General features: G+C 35.8%; 1 protein-coding gene across 1 annotated transcript in view; it reads right to left on the bottom strand.

Annotated features, from left to right (window-relative positions):
* Positions 1-25691, bottom strand: part of RYR3 (ryanodine receptor 3) — a 254587-nt gene that overhangs the window by 160059 nt on the left and 68837 nt on the right. Inside the window, exons 8-15 of the mRNA XM_086750198.1 lie at positions 24223-24316; positions 19296-19370; positions 18597-18753; positions 10089-10262; positions 6322-6443; positions 3224-3392; positions 2096-2231; positions 410-505 (exon numbers count right to left, since the gene is read on the bottom strand). Of these exons, the coding sequence (XP_086606324.1) occupies positions 410-505; positions 2096-2231; positions 3224-3392; positions 6322-6443; positions 10089-10262; positions 18597-18753; positions 19296-19370; positions 24223-24316 (1023 nt within the window). The remainder of the gene's footprint in view (positions 1-409; positions 506-2095; positions 2232-3223; positions 3393-6321; positions 6444-10088; positions 10263-18596; positions 18754-19295; positions 19371-24222; positions 24317-25691) is intronic.

The raw sequence follows: 25691 nt of genomic DNA, 5'->3' as shown, positions 1-25691 counted from the left end.
AGGGAGCATTGGATACTATTTCAATATTTTGTCGAACATCCCATAGTGAAAAAAAACTTCTCTCAATATATATGTATGCTAGTTGTCCTTGTGCCCACAAAGAACTCTGGTATTATTCAACAGCAATGGGACAGCAGTCTTGATACCATCTGTCCCAATCCATTAATTCACTGAGGTCATGTTCAACACTGACTGGATGTGCCATTGCACATACAAAATGTATGGAACCAAAAAAAAAGGCATTAAAATGTCTGTTTAAATGTGATAGTTTGTCAATTAAAAAAAAATGCAGTATATGTGTTTTCTAACGCATGTTGTTTTCAAGGAAAATTGCTCTGACATTTATAACGTAAGACAGCTGTGTATGGTGCATTGATAGTTAATTTAAACTGATAAAAGTGAGTCCCACCTGAAGAAGATTCTAATCTGTCCAATTTACTTATTAGCCAGTCGAGGTTACTGGAAAACTGAGTACAATTGTTTCTGTTGCCACGAATGAGAGCAGCTGGAAAAAAACCCACAAGGTAAATTTTATAACAGGAGATTTCCTTTTAAAATCACCAATGTTAATAATATATATTTTACCACAATTTTTCTAACATCTTCACAAAATAATAAACAGACAAATCCTAAATGCACATACGTTACAGTAATAAAGAATTAATTTAATATGAATATTAAATTCTAAAGGGCATGTAGCTTTTGAAGTGGCAGGGGTCTACAAGATAAACAAGAATTTCAGCAAAAAAAAAAAAATTATTTATGTTTTATTTTATTGTTAAATTTAAATAGAAATTATCCACCACCCTTGTTTGATGCAAATGTCAAGCACTGTCAGGAGCAAGAGGTGAAACACTTCTTTTTCTATTTCTTCCTCCCAGTGAGTGAGATGATGATATGCAGAACTTTAGGCTCAATTGTAGGCTGGGTACAACCTTTAGCTCTACTTTCTGATTAAAACATGTTATAGAACAGAGAGCTTTGAGTCTTCAGCAGTGCAGAACACAACATTATTTGACTGCACTTTGAAAGTTCATCAGCATTCAAGTATTTCAAGCAATACTGACAACTTTTCTTCCAGAAGTTATTACTGATTATAGAAAAACAACAACAAAAAAAAGCATTTTGTATACAATTGCCAAGGATTTTTATTATGAAGCTTTAACTTAATATTTATTACACCACAACAAACATCTTCAACATGTACGTGGAGAAGAAAGTCAAGACAAAATATGGAGAGACCTATACAGCATTGAAGACTCCAGCAAAATGCAGGCAATGGTATCTTATTACTTTCTAAAGGAATTAGAAGATTTCACCAGAAGCATCTGCATGTCTGTACTATGTGGACAACCTCATGCTTCAGACCACTCCCTCTGATTTGTTTTATTCTTGCCCTAACTCTAAACTTGCATATTTTACTATGGTTTAGGACTAACTTTCCTTGTAACTAAATTAGAATATATTTAAACTCCTTTAGAATACAAGATTCTCCTATATGAGGAATTATGGAATTCAGGTATCAAGTTAGTGATTGAAAGAAATACACATATACATAATTCTCTATTCTGTAATTTTGGCCCTACAACACAGAATAATTTTGCTCTAGAAAGCATGGCATTGAAATAGAAAATATATAAATTTCTGTTTTACGTAATTATTTTTATTAACATTTAAATCTAAGCTTCAAGTGACAAAGATGGATTCAATAGACCTACAAGTTCTGACTATTACTTTTAGGCTTCTTCACATCTTTATATATAAAGACTGTTTTTTAGTTTTTCAAATTTTTAAAGTAATAATTCACATCTATTTGCATACCATAAGTACATTTAAATAATAATTTTTTAAAAGATATGCAATTGGCATGCTGCACCAGTCTTCTTCCTAGCAGAGATTTATTTTTCTGCTCTATCATTGCTCAATAAACTTTGTTCTCTGTAATAAATATCAGAAGGTATATGGAATAAATTCTGTCATTTACATGCTAGAATGAATAACACACAACGTAGTCTTTGGTGGTGAAGCAACAAGTAGAATACAAAGAGTATATATCCTGCTTTTTTTCACATTAGTGGATTACTGAAGAACTTACCTAACAATTTGTAAAGGAGATTCAAAATTTCTTTCCACGCTGTACCATGTTCTTCTCTTGCAATTCCTGCAAAATGAGCTGCACTGTTGTAGTCATTTAAGCGATCAATGCAATTCAAAACTAGTGCCAGCATTCCCTAAATGCAGATGACAGAGAGGAAAGCCAATTGTACATAAAAAAGCATTTGATGTTGTCCTTTTAAAAGATTTTTTCCTGTACATATTTAAAAGTTGCATCATCTTAGATTTAAAAAACCCAAAACCATTGTGCTTACAAGATTTTAAGGTGTATTTTTCTGTATCACGATAATCGATTTTAGAGAATGATAAGGAATAAACAAAGCTGACAATAAAGGCTTTTATAATTTTTGTGAACAGACTTTTTTACATAAAGTCTTCCTTACACAGGAAAAAAACACTTTCTAAATTCACCTACAAAGGAATTTTTTTGATTAAAAAAGGTGGAGGTTTTACAATCCAATAAAATATTTGTAAAACAAACAAGTTCAAATACTAGAATAGATTTTTAACTTCAGTTCGATTGGAGACTAAAATGGTATTGAGAACCTGCAAGCAACCCAAATATGTCTAAAATATTGTAAAAGATATTTCTTGTTTTTACAGAAGTATAATTATTCCATTTTCAAAGAGAAGGAATTCTACAATTATGTGATACGTATCCTCCTCTAAAACTAGCATTCTTCCAGTTTCTAGGGATAAAAAGTTTCTGTCACATCCTGGTGGACAGACAACACATCAGATACAACAGCTATCATTGATTCAAGTTTTATTATTCATTTGGGGTATCCAGAATGTATAGCTTCATAGAGAGAAAAATAAATTTCTTGTCACAATCATTTCTTTTTAAAAATGATATCTGTTAAAGATGCTCAGAAGTATTCAGACCAAATTTTATAAGAGCGGGCTTGTGGCCTGTCACAAGTATGGAAATGAAAAATACGTAACAGCAAGTTACAGGGCATTACAGTCTATTATATACATGTATATACCAGCTACAGAACTTTACATTATAAATCATATGCATGCATCTAGATGATACTGCTTATGTTCTTCTCAATGTTTGTGACACGATAAAATCAAAATAATATAACAATTCCTCTCTCTGTACCTCTTCTTTGAATAGATTTTGTCTGTTTTTGAGTGACCGAAGCTTGCTTTGCTTATCTTCATGTCCCAGGTCTTCTTGGGGAAGCTGGAAGTAAGTAATCAGGTCTTGCAGAGTCTGAGCCATCTCCTCAACAGGCAGGGCAGTGGGTGAGAGTGTTCTGTTGTTTCCACTATGGAAAACAACAAGAACATCTGGTAGCATTATTCATTTTCACACTGTAATTTACAGTATTATGTAGCAACCTATTTTCTGTTGGTATCTAAATTTAGTCTTGTTATACATATGACAGGTATATAAGCAACAGCTCATCTGAACTGCAAATAATTCAAACATCTATTGTTTGGGTGTCCAGAGCTCAGAGCTTCCTGAAGTGGAATCATATTTCCCTTTCTGCACTGATGAAAAGAAAATGAATTATTAAAAAAACTGAAAAGAATGAGCAGAAGAAACAATATAAGTCAGTAAAAAGATTAAACAGAGGTGAAAGATGTAGCAAAGTCCTTTCTTACAGTAATTGATTCTGTTTAGATACTTTAAATCCCACTGATGATACAGGTGTAATGCACAGATGGACTAAAATAGTAGCAATTACTGAGGCTGTACACCCACAGTCTTCTAGAGAAAGAACACAAAAATAACAGGTAATCCTAACCATTAATTAGGTCTTCTGTATCAACTCTATATAGGAAATAAAGAACAGTGGGATTTAAAAATATAAAGAATTTCAAGGAATCTCAGTTGTCAGTAAAATAACGTCTCTTTCCTGTCCAAGCATTTGTTCAATCCTGGGTGACAACCCAATTTTTCAGGGTCTGACTCACTATTATAAATAGTATCATCTAGGAGCAGTTGATTGCTGGCAGAGGTGGCTCTGTTTATATACCCTCAGCACAGGAAATGGAAAAGAGTAGTGTAGTCCTTTGTGATACTGAAGAAGTAATGTTTTAAATGCAGTCTCATATGGTGGGTTCTGTGGAAGCAAGTTCTGAATTATAAACTCATTTTTCTTTATTTTTTCATCTATTACGCAGTAATACAAGGATGACCACTTGATCATCATAATTAACACTTCTGCCAGGCACTATGAAAAAATAGTTTCTTCAGTACTACATACATTCTTACCGATTTAATTGTGTATTCTTATATGTCGATCTCGGCAATTATAAATGAATATGCACTGACACAGAATTGTATTTTTACCCTAAAAAAAAATCTTCAGACAAAAACATATTGTATGGAAGAGCTATAGTGAAGGAAACATGGAACTTCACTGAACTGAAGACCTTTGTCTTGCTGCTCATTAAAGAGCTATTATCCTGGAAGTTTAGTAATGTAAGATAAATGTCATGAACAGTTTACTCTAAAGAATGAGGGAAGGAAAGGGGACTAAAAGTAACAAAATAAGGAGCATAATAAAATCATGCTTCAAAATGCCTGATATTTTCAAACTAACATAGCAAAAAGGTATTATTCAAAGTGTCAAATACAACCACATATGTAAGATGGTTTTCATGATACTTCCCTTCACTGTCCAAATACTAAAGCCCTCATGGGAACAATCAGTTTAGAACTATTTCCACGTAAAGTCTTAAACTTATTGGTAACTAAAGTCTGTCAAAATTAAGCTAAAGTGACAGGTGACAGAAACCATTCTGAACAGTTTTGTACAAATTCACAAGCCACATGATATACAGCAGTAGAATAAACCTTTTTAAGCACAATCTGTACTTGAAGAGGACTTGAAAAATTTAAGCTGAGGCAAGCGCATTAATACGCTGCGAGCAAGTCAAATTATGAATCAGAAAATCTACTTCACAAAAAATATTGTTTAAATACAGGCTTGAATGCAGAAAATCAAACTAGGGATCAAAGGTGATAAATATAGTAATTTTTCATGCTAATTTTGTCAATGGTTCATTAAGATTCAACATCTCCTGAGGTCACAAAGGCTCTTCAGTCAGCAACATACAGATTTAGTTACACAGTTTTAAATTATATTCATGTCCAACACATTCTTTTTACTACTGGCCAAGACTGTATTTTTCCATGACAAGAAAGGTATTGTGTTGCCACAGGTGTGGCAGGGATAATAGGCAACTACTGAACAAGTACAGCTCTTTATATAACCTTCTCAATAAATCAAGATTATGACAGAGCAAGTCTGGTGTCATATTAAATTGTTTAATTTCCCTGACTTTCTAATATCCTTTGTAGTATTGATTCCATGCTTAGGGTACTCGTATATTGCAAGTTTCACAATGTCCAGGTATCTAAGGGCGTTGACGTTTTGATCTACAGAAATAGCCATCACTGTTTCTACATTAGCTTTTGAGTTCTATTATACAGTCAGTGGAACAGTCCAATCTCGGGTAATTCTTACTGAGGTATAATGACTAACTGCATTGCCCTGTAGTACAGCAAAAATTTGGAAGATAAATACTATTCAGAAGGTAATTCTATTGATTCTATTCTAAAGTTTTAGAAGCATAACTTGAATTATTATTGTCAGATATATTAGATATATCTGATAAATCAGATATAGTCAGTAACAGCATCTCAGCAGAGAGACAGTGACTTCGAATACTCATAAATCCATTTCACTGCAAATAAATTTGTTGGTTTAAACAGCAGATTTAGGAATGCTCACATAATAATTCAGCTGAGTCGCAGAAGTTAAGTTCTTCATTTTACCTTCTCAGCTGACAGTTGGCCTTCTGCCCTAATTGTTGTTAGTGCACATAGTCTGTTATACTGCATACAGTTCACCAGAGAGGGCTGCCTCTCCTCTCATCTTTAAATCTTCCAGATATGATCAGAGAGGTGACAGAGAAGTGGGAGGATCAACAGGATAGGTGATTAAAAAGCCACAGGTAAAATGTTTCAGCCTAGATTTTGAAGGCAATAAATCAGTATTCTTTAATGACATTACTCATAAAAACTACAAACTTAAGTCAGTAAAAATATATTGGTAATAGCTTCTAAATACAAATACTTGAAAGCTGGAAATAAGGATTCTGCTAGAGAAATTCTTATAATTTCAGAATGCTTTAAAAAACAAACAAACAAAAAATGATTGTATATAAGATGGTAACAACTACCTTATAAACTGGCTGAATAAGCTTGTAGTATTGCGAATGATTCGAGCAGCCTGGGATTCCTCATGCTGACATCTTTGTAAGGTTAGACCGTCATCCATATGGCCTTCTTGGTGTAATATAACCTATACAAAGTCAGTAATTATCACAATAGTTACTTAAAAATCCTTTGTGCTTTTAAATATTTTCTAACTTTTTCCAATATTGCACTGAAAACAGTAATTGCATATATATGGAGATACTTTTTGTTAATCACTTTATCTGAACTAATTAATTCCAAATTTGTCAGTCTCACACAAAAGTTATTCAGAGAAGACATTTTAATGTACCTTTATTCTCCTGCAATTCATTGAATGTATACACTTATCAAATAAAACAAACAAAAAATTACAATGTAGCTAAAGGAGCAACAACATTTATGAGTAACTTCTGACTCATTGAACTATTCTCTACACATTATGTTGGATTCTTATCAGAACTAGATATTAATACCATGTGAATTTCAAGTAATAATAGAGATCCTTTGATGGGTTTTTAATTTTTCCCTTTAAATAAATACCCAATTTCACAAATAGCCAGTATATTTTTTAGGTATCACAAAAAAAAAAAGTCTTAATCTTTTTGAGTCATTAAAATCCTACAGCACTTTTGTAAGAATTAAATGTGAATTATCCTGTTTCTTCACCTTAGATGTAACCTATTGAATTCTCCACTGAAAGATGTAGCTCTGAGATAGTAAAAATTTGCTACCCAACTTCCCACTCAGCTGAGTAATTCTGGAAGCACTGAATAGTTAACAAATAATGTTATACAAGTGGTTACTGCCGCAAATGGGAAGGTTATTTACCAACAGGTTTTTTTGTATATACTGGCATACAGGTAAACCAAAGGATTGGAAAGTGATGTTTTTCTATACTTGGCAGGATCCAAAGTACGCATGTTCCTTCCGAGATGCAGAGGAAGTGCTTTTAAAAGAGGCAAACATCACCCTACGAGTTTATCTGTACCCCTGAATCCATGGAAATGTGATGGAGAAGACTAGGAAGGCATTTTTGAATTAGTGTATTGGCAATATTATCTTAAGGAAACTACTTTACATATCAATCATCTTTCCTTCCTTTGAGTACTTCTTTATATAGACTCACACTGTGGGTAACTTTGTTAGCTGAAATATCATTGTTTCCGTAAAGAAAGTTCTTGAGGTCTCTTAACTGAACAATAACTAAAGAATCATTCTTCCCATCACAAAACTAATAAGAAAACATTTGACAAGGAGATAATGTTTCCTAAGGCCATTGCATATAGCTCCAGATTTCGGTTGGAACAACAGGAATGAAAACATTTGACAGATAAGGTATTAAAGCTGCCACACCTTGCAAAGTAATTGCACAACCCTAACCATTCTATGATTCTGTGATTTACCATTGTGTATGAGGTACACACCTCCTCCCCCCAAGTAAGTAGATCATGGTGAGAAGCATCCAGCACTGCCTACTCCAATTTCTCAGGTAAAACACTTCCCTGTGTATAAAGGGGCATTTGGCACTGCCTTCCTTGTTGAGATACAGGAAGGCATTGGTATTGACCAACACCCTGAGCAATGGTCTCCAGGATGTGAATCCAAAGCATACAGCATATGTTTCTCTGTGCTCTGAGCTCCAGCATTCTGGAGCTATGCAGGGGTTCATAGCTTGCATAGAAGCAAGCTCTCAAACTGAAAAGATAGGAATCCATCACTCACACTAGATGGAGGAGGAATGTTCAATAGAATACTGATGTAAACATCATCATCTAGCAAAGTCTTGAACTCTTGGTTACCAAGACCTTAGAGAGATATAACAGATAAAAATTCTGGCAGAAATTGTGCAACAGCAGCATCATAAATGATGGCAGAATTTCCTACATGTTTGTGTCTTGCAAAGACAGCATAACTAGATACACGAAACTACACCAAAGCCAAACAACAGAAATTTTTACTGTGCATTTTTAGTATTTTATAACAGAACTAATCCTATAGTTGTTTTCTGCTCTCTACATCTGCAGCAGCTATCAGTGATAATAGCTACGTTTGTGGAAAAAAAAAAACCTCACTCTTTACCTCTTGCAAAAATAAGGTATTTCTCAATCATCCTAGGCCTACAGAGGCATGTTAGAAAAAGTACAGGTCAGCTTGAAGAGAATTACACTGACTCAAAGTGAAAATCTCCTGACAAAAATTATGGTGGAGGATGACTTCACAAAGCTATGACTTCACTTTACTATAGAAAAATTAATTTGATATGAAATTTAAAGGGATGTATATATCTCAACTGCTTATAAAACTATAGTTTAGTACCATATTTTGCAGAGGATGAAAAACTGTTTCTTGCCTCCACAGGAACATCAATTACAGGAAGTGAGAAGGTTTGGGTTTTCTTCAATTTGAAGGCAATTAACAGGAGAGAATTCTCCAGGTGAGAAGGCAACAAAAGATTTGGAGTCTTTGAACGTGAATGAAACAGTTTGAAAGAAGAATAAAAGTGACAGGCAATTATGGAGGTTCTTTTAGTCCCCTGCTGCTGAGCAGAAAACTGCGGAAGAAAAAAATAAACTTCACAGGAAGCTATTGCAAAATTATTTACTCAATACAGAGGAAGAATTTACATGTTGCCTTTCCAAGAAGTAAAATTGCACCCTCTAAGGAAACAGAATTCCATAGCCATTACTGGCATGGGAAAGGAAGAGGTCATCATTGTTTCATTAAATCTCTTATCAAGAAAATACTGAATGACTGGCATACAAAGAAGAATTTCTCTGATCAGCCAGGTTGCTGAGAAGAAGTGAAAGGGGTAGGCACTCATTGCCCATTTATGACCGTGTGTGCTTCAGAAATAAATGAGATTTTGCTAAGGGTGTGCTGAAGACCTCATTTTTTTGTCTTACAGTGCTTGTGTATGGGTATCCTCTTGTGAACGTATATACATACAAGTAATTAAAGAATTCCAACTTCTGATCAGTAATGAACTTTTTTTTCTTTTCCATATTCGAACAATAGGTTCAAGTTGTAAAAATCTATGAATACAGAATCAAAGAACCATTTCGTAATGATGCAGTTATGTGAATCTAGTACTAAACCTCTTAATTCTGAATTAATTGTAAACATAATTTGAAGAGAGAACAGGTCATATGACCCTAATTAAGAATATACTTGTACCCTATAATCAAAAGGTTGAGAGAAAGGCCTTCTCAATGCCACATCACAATCACATCTAAAATATTGGAAGGAAATTGTTCATTAATATCCCTTAAGAAACTTCAGGGGTTACTAGGGCCATTTCTTAAGTAACAAATTAAATTACCATTTCATACAATATACTCAATAGAAAGATCTAAACCACGAGTGAATGTAAGATCCCTTACAAGTTTATACCCTTAAACAGTTAAATATAGATTTTTTAAAAGGGTTGTGACCATCCAAATAAAGGTTTTCCATATTTTAGTGAAGTGTCAAAAATAAAAATTGAGCTCAAAATAATAATTTCTTCTGGCAAGAAAAATAACTAAATACATTCCTTTGTGGCAAAGTTTTTCTTCAGCTATGTAGTCATGTAAATATTCATCACTGTTTTAATTTTTAGAATGAAACATCCACACCATTTTCAATAAAAGAGCACAAAACAATTAAACCCACAATTGCCACATTGTTAGAATAGTAAAAAACAAGACAGACCAAAACTGTTACACAACTAACATTTATTTTACCACTAATTAATAAAACTCTCAAACATTACCTTTCTTTTCAAGGGGCCTAAACGTGCTGATTTAGCGTCTTGTGCTTTGTAGGTCAACCATAAGGCACTGGCCACATGTTGGACAAAACAGATTGAATCACCATACTTTATTTCTGGGACTCCCATTCCATCCATGTCACGTTTAAGACTAGAATCTTGCTTTTCTTTTAGCTCCTAAGAAGACAAAATAAAAGCTGACATTTAATCTCTGTACTGGAACAGGGTAAACCACTGAATTCTACACAGAAACACATTCCAACACTGAACAATATTTATGCTACTTATGTTGTTAAGATGCAGCTAAATTTAATGTCACATAATTTCTGTTTCTATCAAATTAATTAGCCAGATTTTCATTAAAAATTATTTCAAATCTGAAGCATCATTTTCACTGAAGCAAGAAAAGCCAAGTAAAATCCGTTAATATGTGAAGATATATAATTTTAAAATATTTACATGTTTAACCTAACCTAAGTAGTAACTGAATTACTGATGTTTAGTAGTCTGTAGAACTCTACATTACTAAAATTTTCAAATTTTAGGTTAAATTTAAAAAGGAAAACAAGCCAAAACATATTTTAAAATTTAGTTAAAATATTTTTATGCTAAAGAATTTTTTTTCTCGTAAATAGTATATGCAGATGAAAATTCCTCTGTATTGCAACGACCAGCAAAGAAGAAAATATTAATTTTAAAAATAAGTATGATTTGGCTTTTACATTTATTTTACTTCTGCACTTCTTAATTTTTTTACATTTATTTCATTTTTCCATTTATCCTCTTTGCAAGAATAATAAAATTCTTTCAAATCTCTTTTAAAGACATCACTCAATGCTCAGCTGGAACACTCAGTACAATTTTTAAGCCAAATTTATTTCTTAATCCATTATTCTTCATTCACAACCAGAGGATTTTAAGTCTCCAGCATAAAAGAAAGTACCTTTTTCTTTAACATAATAAAGTTTTCCTTTCACAATTGAATTCAGGAATAAGACCAGAACCATGCAGCAAATTCTCTAACAGCAAATTATGGATGCATGTGCACACGTGTGATTTAACAAAACACCCTAAGTAAACAGAGTAATTATATTATATCATTTCTCTATGATTTAAAATGTTGATGAACTTAACCTTAAGTGTAAATAGTTGCTCATGTCTTGCTTAGTAAACAAAGTAGATTAGACATTGATATACAGTTAAAATTATTATATATGCAATATGTTATTTCATTTCAGTTTACTGATTGTTCAACACCTGCGGAGTAAAGAGAAGTTCTATTTTAACTATGTTAGTCTACTTTCATTTATATGGAATTTAGCTGTCACATTTCCACAATAGTTTTAGTTGAAGCAGAGAGCATTGTAATACCAAGATGAAGTAGAATGCAATTCCAAGATACAAGATGGGGATACCATTACAGTATCAAGACTATGGGGAAATTAATGTCACATCATATTTATGCGGACTGCACTATCATGTACAGACAAAGATGACCTCTTTCAATATACACTTATGGTGAGGCCATTAAATTAAAAATACAATAAAATAGCACAAATTCATTAACGGTTAGCATTTAATTATTTGGCTTTACATAGCACCCTGAAAATTACAACATTTTTCTCAAATATTACATCTGCATCAAGAATCAAGTATGAATGAAAATTTAAATGAAGGAAATCATAATGAGTTAATAAGTAATTCTAATTAAGTTACTGTTTTAAAAAAACTGAGTGACACTGATCCTTTTTGCCAATACTAAACATGAAAAAGAACCAAGATTTTTCAGATTTCAGAAATAAAGCTTTAGAATTATTTTGGGGGACTGAAGGCTCATCTCACTTTAAGCAATACAGCATAAATTCCTCTTCCTGATGTTTTGCTCTTTGTGCTCTGTCCAGTTTCTCTAGGATTTCAGCCAAGTCATTTGATAGCAGTGTGCAAAGAGAGGGTGTATTTTGTAACAGCTGAAAAGTACAGTCGGATAAACATTATCAGGAGAGAAGGAGAAAAAAAAAATTCTTTTCTACATATTTGTACATATCTTAACAACAAAAAATCCAAACATTTTCTCCTTCAAAACCTTCTCTTCACTACCTATTCTCAGTGATTTATTTTCTTTAACTTGATTCATTCTCAGGCCATGAATGAATCAAGTTAAAGAAAATAAATCACATTGTTCGTCTGGAAGATGGCAAAGTGAAAATAATAATAACAAAAAAATAAAAGAAAAAGAAGGAACGAACAAAGGAACTTGAGGGCAAAGCTGTCAAAGATGCAATTTTCAGAAGATATTTTATATCCTAGAAGAAGGGGAAGATTTATAAAATGAGAGAGTTCACAGAATCATAGACTCCTACATGAGAGAAGGAAGATAAGGAATGGCAGAGTGAATAGGACAAATAAACCCAACTGTCTTTACAATGATTTTTCAACAGTCATCTTGTAAAAACACAGTAGGGAAAAAAACTCTTGATATAGTAAGGGCTTCTTTATGTACCCCTAAGAATGGTAAGACAACCTGACTGCTAACCTCTTATTAAAGCAAACTTACACAAGCTAATCAAAATTGTATCTTTTGGTGCTGCACACTGTTCTTGCCATAGGCTATCCCCATTTAACAAAAGACAAAATAAAAGGTCTACACATATAAGAACAGAGGACAGATACATTGAGCTTACCTATCTTGTTAGTGAGCTTACTGTACTTTGTACACTTTGCTGTATACATTTCTACACCCCAGTAGGCAAGGGGGAAAAAAAGGGTTATTTTAATTTTACCTTCTTCTTGCTCCTTCCATACAAAATAAGTAGAAAAAAATAGCTTAATACTGTGTTTGAAATGCAGTGCTTACTGGGCAAATTGTAATTGTAAAATATGAACTTACAAATAAATACTTGAACTTTTAGACACAGTTGTAGGTAAAGGACTCTGTAATACCTACCATCTTATTCCCAAAAGAAATGAAACTTTATGATTACTACTAAACTATTACAACATCCTAATGCCATGTTGAGCCCCTAAGATAGCTACATGCTGGCAGTAATATTAAAATGACATCAAATCCTTCTGCATGAGTCATCTCTGACTTTTGAATGTGTCAGAATGTTACTTACTCAGACTACACCAATAATTTCTTCATTGTCACTTGCATATACCATCATGAAAATAAAATATGAAATGTCAAGTATTAATTCTGGGCTACAACAATTTTTAAATAAACAACTATTTTTAAATATGCTCCTGTTCTTCACTGTGTTGATTCTCAAAGAAATTTACAAACAGAATCAAGATTTTGCTCAGCAGAGTATACTGAGCCAAGTACTGTGCTGGAATGAGAACATCCCATTTCAAAACAGGATTCCATCTGCCGTAGGGAAACTGCGGTCTCTGTGGTCACAAGGCATTACAGAACTGCTGCTTTAAATATAGAGGTTGACATTTTAAAATTTTGTCAAAATTAAGCTCCATATTAAACCCAAAGACATAGGTTTGGGCCTTTTCTGTCAATTTCTGAAGTTGTAAGCTTAGTTTGCAATAATTTGCAGTAATAATTAACAGCATATATATTGTATATGCTGTTTTAATTGAAATCAGCACCATAATGTTATTTAGCATATTCTTTCACTTTTTAAAAAGCTCTCTTACATTCTTATTTATTTAAGGACATATTAGGAAAATTCTAATTTTAACTTAATAATTTAAAATATCTATTTCAATTTCCAGTGTTACTTAACAAAAGGAAAGAAAATAGTGAAAGTAAATACATTATGAATGTAATCAAAGGCTTTGAAAAGGAAGGAACACACAAGACTGCTGAAGTGGTATGCAACAATACTGAGGATGAAGGTGTGGTTCCTCAGCAACAGGATCTCTGTAACAACTGTTGGAAAGACAAGACTTTAAGTCACATGTTACAGGCTCCTGGGAAGCCTTGAGGATGTAATATACTCCACATAGCTCTGCCTATTTGATAAGCTCTTTTTTTTTTCAACAAAAACTCTTTTGCTGGCTTCCAAACTGGGGAGAAGACCTCAATAAATAAATGTCTCCTTTTGGATTCTCCACAGCAATGTATATTCTGAGCAATTCGGTCTGAATCCAGTGTTGAGCCCACCTGGAGTGGAAGGCTCGATTAGGTCCTTTCCAACTAGAATTGTTCTATGATCCTAAAGACAGGAGTGCTGTGAACAGCCAGCTATTCTAGCATCCTGCTTTTAAGGACCTGATTCAAGCTGTTGTCTTGAAATTTCCCTTAATTCACACCATATTAAGGTCCAGACAAGTGAAAATATTTCTTCATTGAGAAAATGAACAAGAGAAAACAAAGGTTAACAAATACATATGTGCAGAAATTAAGATAACCACACTTACATGTATCTACTCTAACTATTAGTTCTACAGTTCTTTTTCCCCTCAATCTGTACACAATCAGCACTTGGCTTTAAGACTCCTTTCCTTCTTACAGTCTAGATCAATCTTCGAGGCTTATTCGCTTCCAAAAGCTCACCTTTCTTTCTTCAGGAAGAGTTATCACTGTTTGTTCGCCTCACCTTTGGAAACACTAATGTCTCTAGCCATGGGCCAGAGCAGCTCTCACCTCCCCAGAACAACAATAAACAACTGTTCTTATTCTTGGCACAGGCAAAAACAGATTTATAACCTACTGTGAGATAAAAATACTATTTTCCATATAGGACAACACAAATCCTAGGATGATGAGACACTGAACTTGTATTTTATATAAAATAGTACTTCAACAACCATATTATATACAAATACAGTAGAAGGGATGGATGCATCATTACACAGTCATTATTGACTTCTGGATAATTAATTACTACTGTATCTCACTTCAGTCATTTTGAGGATTGTAACAAATTTCACTAACGTGCCTTTGAGAAACACCTCAACAAAAATGATAAGAAGGTATGGTATGTTTATTCAATGTAACATGAACTATTTATTTTATGAGTATGCATACATAAACATAAAAATTATATACTTAAAATTTATACATTCATATACATAGTTCAAAATGTTAAGAAATTGCAAGACAGCCGGTGTTCAATTAGGCATTGAGTATGTTACAGGGGTTTGAAGACAATGTTAAACCAGCAACTACGGCATTCCTGGTATACTCACCATTCTTACCAGGGTGCCATGATTTGCCAAAAGTGGGAAAAAATTACAGGTGTAATAAATGCCCCTACACAACATCACATGTACTGTTTACACTGCATAGCCTTTACACTGAAGAAAGAACCAAAAACTATTTGGTGAGTATCTAGCAATCTAAGGAAATTTCCTAATAGTTTTTCAATTATTTTGATTGGTTAAAATAAAATTTCTTGGCATACTGTATGCAGTCACACTAATAAAATAAACATTCTTATTTTAAACATGCTGAAAAGAAATATTTGCTTTATTATAATAACAAAAGTTATTATAATAATAATAACTTTTAATGCTAGAGTGTATCTGTCATATATTTAACTTTAAGGATTCTTTTTCACTGCCCTTCAGGGACCATACAGCATTCAGAATTACATGGTACATTTAACTTCTCACATCCAATAAAAAACTCTATTGTAGCAGCTATGGCAACTATTTATAAGTAATATCATGAAAGCATGTAAAACTTTTTCATAATCTTTGGTGTAAAAACCCTTCACTTTCTGGAAAAAAAAGTTATTATTTTCACCTACCTCCATAATCATTCTTCATTCTCTCTCACTTGCACTGTTTTTCTCAGCTGGAAACCATGAAAAAGCTACTAACATGCAATTAGCAGCCCACTAAAGAGTATAATTTGAAAACATATGGTTTAGGAATCACTGACTACATTTTCCTTGAAATTCACCTATCAACACACTGCACAAATAACAGCAAGGGCAGAATTTTGCCCAACTGAACTGAATTTAATTGAAGTTAATTATGATAGATAGAGCCTTGTCCTATTGCAACAGGCCCTACTAAACAGCCTCTCCCCATCTTTCTTGTAGGCCCCCTTGAGGTACTGGAAGACTGCTATCAGGTCTCCCCGGAGCCTCGTCTTCTCCAGGCTGAACAGCCCCAACTCTCTCAGCCTGTCCTCATAGGAGAGGTGCTCCAGCCCTTTTATCATCTTCGTGGCCCTCCTCTGGACCTTCTCCAACTGGTTTATGTCCTTGTGTTGGGGGCTCCAGAACTGGACACAGTACTCCAGGTGGGGTCTCACCAGGGCAGAGTAAAGGGGGAGAATCACCTCCCTCGACCTGCTGGCCACGCTCCTCTTGATGCAGCCCAGGATACGGTTGGCCTTCTGGGCCGCAAGGGCTGCTCTCAATCCATTCTCTGCCCAGCCTGTATTTGTGCCTGGGATTGCCATGACCCAGGTGCAGGACCTTGCACTTGGCCTTGTGGAACTTCATGAGGTTGGCACGGGCCCACCTCTCCAGCCTGTCAAGGTCCCTCTGGATGGCATCCCTCCCTTCCAACGTGTCGACGGCATCACACAACTTGGTGTTGTTGGCGAACTTGCTGAGGGTGCACTCTATCCCACTGTCCATGTCGCCGACAAAGATGTTGAACAGGGCCGGGCCCAGCACAGACCCCTGAGGGACGCCACTCGTGACCGGTCTCCACATGGACATCGAGCCATTGACCACCACTCTCTGAGTTCGGCCATCCAGCCAACTCCTTATCCACCAAGTGTTCCATCCATCAAACCCATGTCTCTCTAGTTTAGAGAGAAGGATGTCATGCGGGACAGTGTCAAAGGCTTTGCACAAGTCCAGGTAGATGATGTCAGTTGCTCGTCCCTTGTCCACCGATGCCGTCACCCCGTCATAGAAGGCCACCAAATTGGTCAGGCACGATCTGCCCTTGGTGAAGCCATGTTGGCTGTCACCAACCACCTCCTTGCTCTCCATGTGCCTTAGCATGGTTTCCAGGAGAATCTGCTTCATGACCTTGCCAGGCACAGAGGTGAGGCTGACCGGCCTGTAGTTACCCGGGTCTTCCTTGTTCCCCTTTTTAAAAATTGGGGTTATGTTCCCTCTCTTCCAGTCATCGGGGACCTCACCAGACCGCCACGACTTCTCAAATACGATAGCCAGTGGCTTGGCAACTTCATCCGCCAGTTCCCTCAGGACCCGTGGATGGATCTCATCAGATCTCATGGACTTGTGCACCTTTAGGTTCCTCAGATGATCCTGAACCTGCTCTTCGAGTACAATGGGCGGTTCTTCATTCTTGCAGTCCCTGCTTGCACCTTCTACAGCTTGGGTAGTGGGACAGAAACTCTTGTCGGTGAAGACTGAGGCAAAAAAGTCATTGAGAACCTCAGCCTTCTCCATGTCCTGGGTAACCTTCTGGAGGGGGCCTACATTTTCCCTGGACTTTCTTTTGTCCCCTACGTACCTATAAAAGCTCTTCTTGTTGCATTTTATATCCCTGGCCAGATTCAGTTCTGCCAGGGCTTTGGCCTTCCTTACCTTATCCCTGGCCACTCGCGCAGCCTCTTTGTAGTCCTCCCAGGCTACCTGTCCCCGCTTCCACCCTCTATAGGCTTCCTTTTTCACTTTCAGTTGGTCCAGGAGCTCCTTGCTCATCCACGCCGGCCTCCTGGCCTTTTTGCCCGACTTGTTTTTCACCAGGATGCACTTCTGCTGAGCTTGGAGGAGGTGCTCCTTGAATATAGACCAACTTTCCTGGGCCCCTCTTCCCTCCAGGGCCGCCTCCCATGGCACTTGGCCCATCAGGTCCCTGAAGAGGCCGAAGTCCGCCTTCCTGAAGTCTAGGGCAGAGAGCTTACCATGTAGTTTCCTTGCTGCCCCGTGGATCTTGAACTCCACCATGTCATGGTCACTGCAGCCAAGGCTGTCCTTTAGTTTCACATCCCCCACCAGCCCCTCCCTGTTGGTGAGCACAAGGTCGAGCATGGCACCCCTCCTTGTCGGCTCCTCTATCGCCTGCAGGAGGAAGTTGTCATCCACGCATTCCAGGAACCTCCTGGACTGCCTGTGCCCTGCCGTGTTGTCTCTCCAACAGATGTCAGGGTGGTTGAAGTCCCCCATGAGAACCAGGGCCTGTGACCGTGAGGCTGCTCCTATCTGCCTATAGAGCACTTCATCTGCTCTGTCCTCCTGGCCAGGCGGCCTGTAACAGACCCCCACCGTAACGTCCCCTGTCCATCCCCATCCTCTAATCTTGACCCATAAGCTCTCTGTCAGCTATGATTAAAGCATTCATATTAAACTACTGTATCTGCACTGTATGTTTTCAGTCTTGGGTTTTTAACCTGTTAATAGCTTAGTTTACTCTAAAAAGTATTCATCATCCCTATTTTTCTTCAAGGAAACCTTTGTTATTCTCAACTCAGGTTGTTTACCTTTGTATTTAAATGCATAATCCCTGTCAATTGCTTCAATTTAGAAATCATAAATAATTTATACAGTCATTGAATCAAGTCAGATCTAGTATTTAAGTGCTCCACACTTAAGACAAATTTGCATTGATGTTATTTACCTTTGATGCTCTAAAACAAAAGGCAGTAGATGTTGTGTCCGACTTCTCTCTCTCTAACATTGCAAGTCCTTCATCTTCATTCAGAGCCAAGTACTTTCCCGTTGTAATATGTCGCAGACGGAAAGGCTGTCCCCATCTGATGTTACTTCCACTCCAACTAAACATAAGAAACATTAAAAAATAATTTATCAAGTAAGCAAGACCAGTTTATTTTGGGCTTTAAAGGACATTCAGAAAATAGAATGTGCTATATACGTTCTTTCTGCTTTTGCTTTCAATATTTGCATCAAAACAGATGAAAAACCATCAATATATTTGCACAAGGAACCTTGGAAAGAAGTATAGCCTTAATTTTCTTGTTTCTATATCCTCTGTCTGTTTTATTAGGATGTTACATGCTTCTAGAATTCCAGGTGAAAACTGGTAAAATTCCACGTGAAAATGTCTCAAGTATACGTATCTCACAGGCAACACTGCTTTTGATATGAGACGCAGACAAAAAAAAATACTTGAAATATTGACATTCCCTGTGATTATATCAGGGTAGATTACTTTTCATTACTGACAATGAACATTCTAACATATATCACATAGCAGGACAAATATATTACTCATGTTCTGCCTTAAGGGTCTGTAACAATTGAATGGCTGTTAACTTAACAAGAGTTGCTAACAAAAAAGTTCAAAAAATGCCAGTACCTTATTCGTAGGGGTTCTACTCTCCACAAAGACCTTGCTCGAACGCCAGCTCCTCCAGTTTCATAAAGTACTTTCCTACAGAAAAGATTCAGAAGATCATCCTCTTGTGTTTATTTGTGCTACATAGTATTTATAACCTACTCCTCTGTAAATGTGTAGGACACACTTATTCTCCCCAGCTAAGCTGATGGAGTTCAATGGAGAGGAGATGCCTACTCATAGTGAGAGCATGATACACAATCCCAATATCCCAGTTGAATAACGCTATTTCCATTAAGCAATTCTCTCTCAGGAGTTGATAAAATACTTTGCTTTCAAAGTGGCTGAGAAACTTTAGCTATTACTTAATCAGTCATAAAAAGATGTAACTCATACAGTTACCAAAAAATGAATCTAAATTACTAATGCTTTTAAATACATATAAACATAATATTAAAATAAGTCATTTGCATACATTAATGATTATCTGCATGAATACAACATTAGAGAGTTCTTTCCTGGAATTACTTCTAATATTCTTTTTAAAAGACAAAATTGTGGTGATAAACCAATAATTTTGTATTATAATCCTTACAAAATACATAATACAAACAAAAATAAATATATATTAGTTTTAGGAAACTCAGAGAAATAAAACTAGGAAGTAAAGAAATTCATCCTTTAATATAATCTATTTTTCTTTAATTACTGACTGGCGATTAGTGACATGGTTTAGTGCTAAAACTAGATTCTGCTCAATACAAACTATGGTGGCTTAGTCCTGTTCGCAAGAATACATGTAAGAAAGTTTTTCACCTTTCAGTAACCATTCATATCTTGCCATCTAAGCACCAGAACTTGTATAACCTTTCTCATATATAATGGATATAGGAAATACAATGGATAGTAGGAAAGGTCTTGATCTGAAACTCAGGATGCATCAAATCTTTTTTTTTTAAATAATAATTTTTAATAATAATTATTTGTTACACTCTACAACAGTAAAGATTTAGGAAATAATAAATTTCTAATCAAATACTTTATTTAGATATAATTTGAGAAGTTTGATGAGCACTTTACATATTTTAAAATACTTTAAGAATCTCTTAACTAAGTAAATTTAGTTTATTTTACACATTTTAGGCTACTATCTGCAACATTACCACTATTGGAAAACTGTGTTAGAGTGAAGGCCTTACTTTCACAATGTGACTGCCAAGCTGTTCTCCATACTATACTATGTAAGAGGTTATTGCACCATCATTACACAATAGATTGAAATGTTCTGTTGTGGTAGCAAATGCTCAGTGGACGATCTAACTGAACAGAAATATGTTGACACAGTAAATTAGTACTAGACGATGACACAACTGTTTTTTGCTATGCCTATTTCTTAATTTGAAAGAGTGACATGACAATATCTATGTGTAAACTGCCAGTGTGGTCAGAAACTGAGCCCTCCAGGAAGACACCAATAAAAAAATCTTAACAGGAAAAATACATATCTGTCTGTTTAGCATTGTTCTTGTGAAACTATCAGACCTGGAACTCAACTTGTGAAATTAAATTTGTGTTTTTCTTATCTGAGCAAGTGTTTCTACAACTTTTCTTCTCTTGAGAACAGTTAAGGTTTTAATCTATCTGATATTCTTCTTCTTGATCGACCCCAGTACGTTCCAGGAAGAACCTATATATTAACATGAAGTATAGTGGAGTGTGACAAAGCAAGCAGTATCTTTCTAAGATGATGGACTCCTTATTTAAGAGCCCCATTTAAGAACACATATGTTATTTCAAAAATTTTGAAATGATATTGCACTGTAACAGTAAGAATATATATTCCTCATAGTAAATGTAGTAGCATTTTCTACACATCTTGTCCTCTGTAATAATGTTATTGATACTCTAGAATCAAAATACAAAATGACAACAAAAAACCTAGCTGTCAATTAACCTTCATTTCCAGGCTCTATGAATATGAGCTTTCAAGGTCCCTTCCAGCGTGGACTGTTCAATGATTCGATTAATATACTGAATACACAATAACTATCCACAGTTTTTCTTTTCCATTTTCATCCTGGATCCTCTTTGGTCCCATTCACCTTACTGATGTTACTTTTGCAGACTCTAATGACCTCTTCCTACGTAAGCTCTAAATTAACAATATATTTCCATTCTCTTTGACCTCCTTCATTTCTCCCTGGCCCTCAACCATTCCCTCACTGAAGTGATACCATACTTATGTCCCTGTCCACATTTTATACTTCTTAAATTCCTATATTACGTAAATCCTCTAACTCTTTTCCAGTTGTTTCTATATGCAACACTGTACTAGTGTTAGTGACCTGCTCTTACAGTAACAGCACTGCAAGTAAAAGCGAATTGCTGCTTTGTCACAACAGCATCCACACAACATTTTCCTCATCTTCTTGGTTCCATCCATCCGTCCACCAATCCATCTATCTTATTTTTCATTTTTGCCAAGCTTTCCTTTTTGATGTTCAGTATGTCCATCCCCTGTATTTTCACTTGGCCAGGCCTAGGGCGGACCCGCTGCTGGCCAAGGCCGAGCCAATTGGTAGAAGAATGTTCCCTGATAACACCTCTGCAATAGCGTATTTAAGAAGGGGAAAACAGAAGAAAAGAGAAGAGAAGATGTGAAGAAGCTGAGAGGGGGCAGAGAGGAGGAGGTGCGAGCCTTGTGGGCCTTGCAGGCCTCACTCTCTCGCCTCCCACCAGGTGGCCAACTGGGCCCGACTCGGCCCGGCCCAGCGGCAAGAAGTGGAAAGGAGATGAGATGGATAATGTGAAGAGAACCTGAGAGGTGTCTGCCTGAGCCTGATTGTGAAGAATTTCTGGTGAGAGGAATGGCTGCAGACGCCAAAGTCAGTGAAGAAGGAGGGGGAGGAGTAATGCGGCTCCTGGCCAAGATTCCCCTGCAGCCTGTGGTGATGACCATGGTGGAGCAGGTTGTCCCCCTGCAGCCCATGGAGGTCCACGGAGGAGCAGAGATCCACCTGCAGCCCATGGAAGACCCCACATCTGGGCAGATGGATGCCTGAAGGAGGCTGTGTTCTGTGGAGGGCTCGCTGGGGCAGCTGTTCTGGAGCTGTTCTTCCATAGCACACTGTGGAAGAAATTACCGACGCTGGAGCAGTTTCACGAAGGACTGTGGCCCGTGGGAGGGACCTCACACAGGAGCAGGGGAGGAATGTGAGTAGTTCTTCCCCCAGTGAGGTAGCAGTGGCGTAAAACAATGCGTGATGAATTGACTGTAATCCCTATTCCCTCTTCTCCCCTGTGCCGCTCGGGGAGGGAGGGAAGGTAGTAGAGATAATGTTAAGGCCTGGGAAGAGGGAGGGGTGGGGGGAGGTTATCTTGTTCTCTGTCTCATTATCCTGCTGGTTTTAGAAATAAATGAATAGTTTTCCCAAAGTCGAGTCTGTTTTGCCCATAACCGTAACTTTAAGGATTTCTCCCCATCCTTATCTGAAACCTTGAGCCTTTTTCTTATATTATCTCTCCCTATTCTCTCAGAGGGTGGGGGGAGTGAGAGAGAGACTGCGTATTCTGGCCCCAACTGAGGCTGAACTACGACAGTCTATTATGCGGCTCACAAATACAGAAGTTAAGACAACTCCAAATCATCAGTCTTAGCACATTGTATCACTATCACACATTTGAAAATGTTCAATACAGCATTTACATTATTCTCCTATTTTAGGAATATAAATACATTTATTTCATTCAGAAAAATAAACATTTTTTGAATTTTACCCTTTTATTTACATAGCTATAAAAAAATGGACGCAGACTTTAAGGCAGTAACGATACAAACCAAACACATTTTAAGAACATACAAGGCAATAGGACTCCACAATTATTTTTTGTTTTAACTGTATCTGACTTCTAGATAATTAACAGCAATAGCAAAGTATAGCACTTGTGACCATACTGATAATGCTTGACATCTATTCTAACCTTATTAAGACTGAGTGTTTATAAAACTAGTCTGAATATGACATCTGTTCCACACAACTTATCTAGATCCTAATACTTTCGCTACTATTTTTATACTAGGTGTGCACATTTTCACACTCAGTGCAAACTTTGTATCTTTTTCTTCTATACACATATGAAGAGAATAGCAATAAATAAATACACCAACAAGTCAAGTTTTCTGACATTCAGTTGGATTTTCTTTTGGTTTTGGAATCATTCTTACTATACAGAAATGTAAAAATGGAAAATTTAGAGCTGAATAGTTTATTTGACATAACTGAATGTTACTTCTGGTATCCTGTTATGTAAAGACTAACTCATTTGCTGCAACAGGTATAGAGATCTTATTTTTCGGATAAGATTTTTAATGCTGGGGTTTTGTATATCAACATGATTAGCTTGCTGTGCTTTTGATCATCAGCAAAACGCAAAGTTAAATTCAAATAATAAATCTACATAGTATATAATAGCTGTAGATTTAAGTTTAATACAAAAGTGATTTAGTCTAGCTAATATGATTTAATTATCTTAATATATTGATCAAATTTGAGAGAGTAAGAACTTGCAAAAAGGTGCAAAGCATATAAAATATTAAAGTCATTGTAGAGGTCGAATCTTTAGAGTTTTTGGGGGCTTTTTTTTTTTTTTTTAATTACCATCTTCCCTGCAAATACTTGCTTACATCTGCTTATAGAAGTACACATTAAAGACAAACAACATAACAGGCTGAAATCTCAGTGGAAATCAACTACTTGAATTTCAGTAATAAAAGAACTCATGACTGATTTTCTGCTTAGTAGGTCTCAACTTCTTGCAACAATATCACTGTCTAATTAAAGATTGCTGTAAAGAGTGTTCAATCTATCTAATCTCAAATTCAACCGACAATTAACATTCTATTTCCTTTTTTAGTGAAGGAAACCTATAAAAATATACCACCACTCACTTGTGCTGTGAATCGTTCTGATCTGTAGATGGAATTGTCAAACACTCATCATGGCCATGGAAAAAACGTACTACATGCCCACCAAGAAGATATCCTGTAGAAGCAGCACATTTACTCATTAGCTTAAACATTAACAATATGAAAATAACATCCTCAAGAAAAAAAAACTTTTTAAAAATTCAAACGATCTAGGTGAGATCTGTTTTTCAAATGTTCACTCAGAACTGAAGTTTAACAAGAGCAAATTTATTATGACAAGATATTATTTTTCAGTTGAAAATATTTCTTCTGAAAATCAAGATAAAAATAAAGCAATCTCATAACATTTAAAAATCAAATTAGGATTCTGGGACAGAAAAGGAAAATCAAAGCTTCTGCAACAATTACTGTTTTGAAAATTGAAGACTTAAGGTAAAAGTAAAATCAAATATATAACACCACACTTTCCTCCTCCTTAACACAATTTAAATATTCTCAATATAAAATAATTTGGTGAGTTCATTGTTTTTTTCTGACATTTATCATTTGTATCAAAATCAAAACTACACAGCAGCAACAGGAGACAGAAGACAGAAAAAGACTTAGCAGTTCTGAAGATTAAGCTTAATGGGAGCTAACTTTCCAATCCATTTAACCCAAAGACTACAGGTCAAAACCAGGCACTTTTCCTCATAGAAAAAAAAAAAAGAAAAGAAAAAAATGGTGTAGAAGGAGAATGATTCATCAGACCCTCAGTCTAAACTGTTCTGACGTTGTAAGTGAAATTAATGCCTTTTAAAAGAACAAATATGCACAATGGAGGAAGGGTAGAAGGAAACTTTCATACTGTATGGCTGACTCAATATAAATTTGTAAATTAGGAAAATGGTAATCGGCAATTATCCTGTTGACAATTAATACAAAGTTCAAAGCAAAGAAAGAATGCAAAAAAAAAATACACTTTCCTGATACTTATGTTCTGTCAAAAGTACTTCAAACATTACTAAAAGTCTGCTGTGAGACTTCCAGTAAAATTTTATACTCACGACATACCACTTTCTTAGTCTGTCCATTCAACTTGAGCTAGGCTACTAAATCATTTGACACATGATCATCCCTCAGGCAAACCATTCTGAGAAATGTATATAGAGCTAAACCTAAGCCTAAGTAGTTGGGAAAAAACTAACACACAGAAAACCTAATTTTCTGCTTACCCCACACTATCCTTGGGGTTTTTTTCGGTTATGCAATTTTGGATCATGTGTTCAGTTCTAAGCTACACAGTACAAGGCTTCCAAGTATAGCAAAGGGCTACTAAGATGATTAAGAGACTGGTGCATCTAACATATGAGGAAAGGCTGAGAGAACTCAGACTATTTGACTTAAAGAAGAGAAGACTCTGAGGGGATCTCTTTAATGTAAAGATCAAGTCAGGCTCTCTTAGTGCTGCAGGACAAAAGGCAGTGGGTACAAAACTGAAACACAGAAAC

The sequence above is a fragment of the Chlamydotis macqueenii genome, chromosome 5 (genome assembly GCF_036417535.1).
Source record: "Chlamydotis macqueenii isolate bChlMac1 chromosome 5, bChlMac1.mat, whole genome shotgun sequence".
NCBI classification, from domain to species: Eukaryota; Metazoa; Chordata; class Aves; order Otidiformes; family Otididae; genus Chlamydotis; species Chlamydotis macqueenii.
Note: the sequence above shows the minus strand (reverse complement) of the source record. Positions and strands in the feature narration are given on the sequence as shown.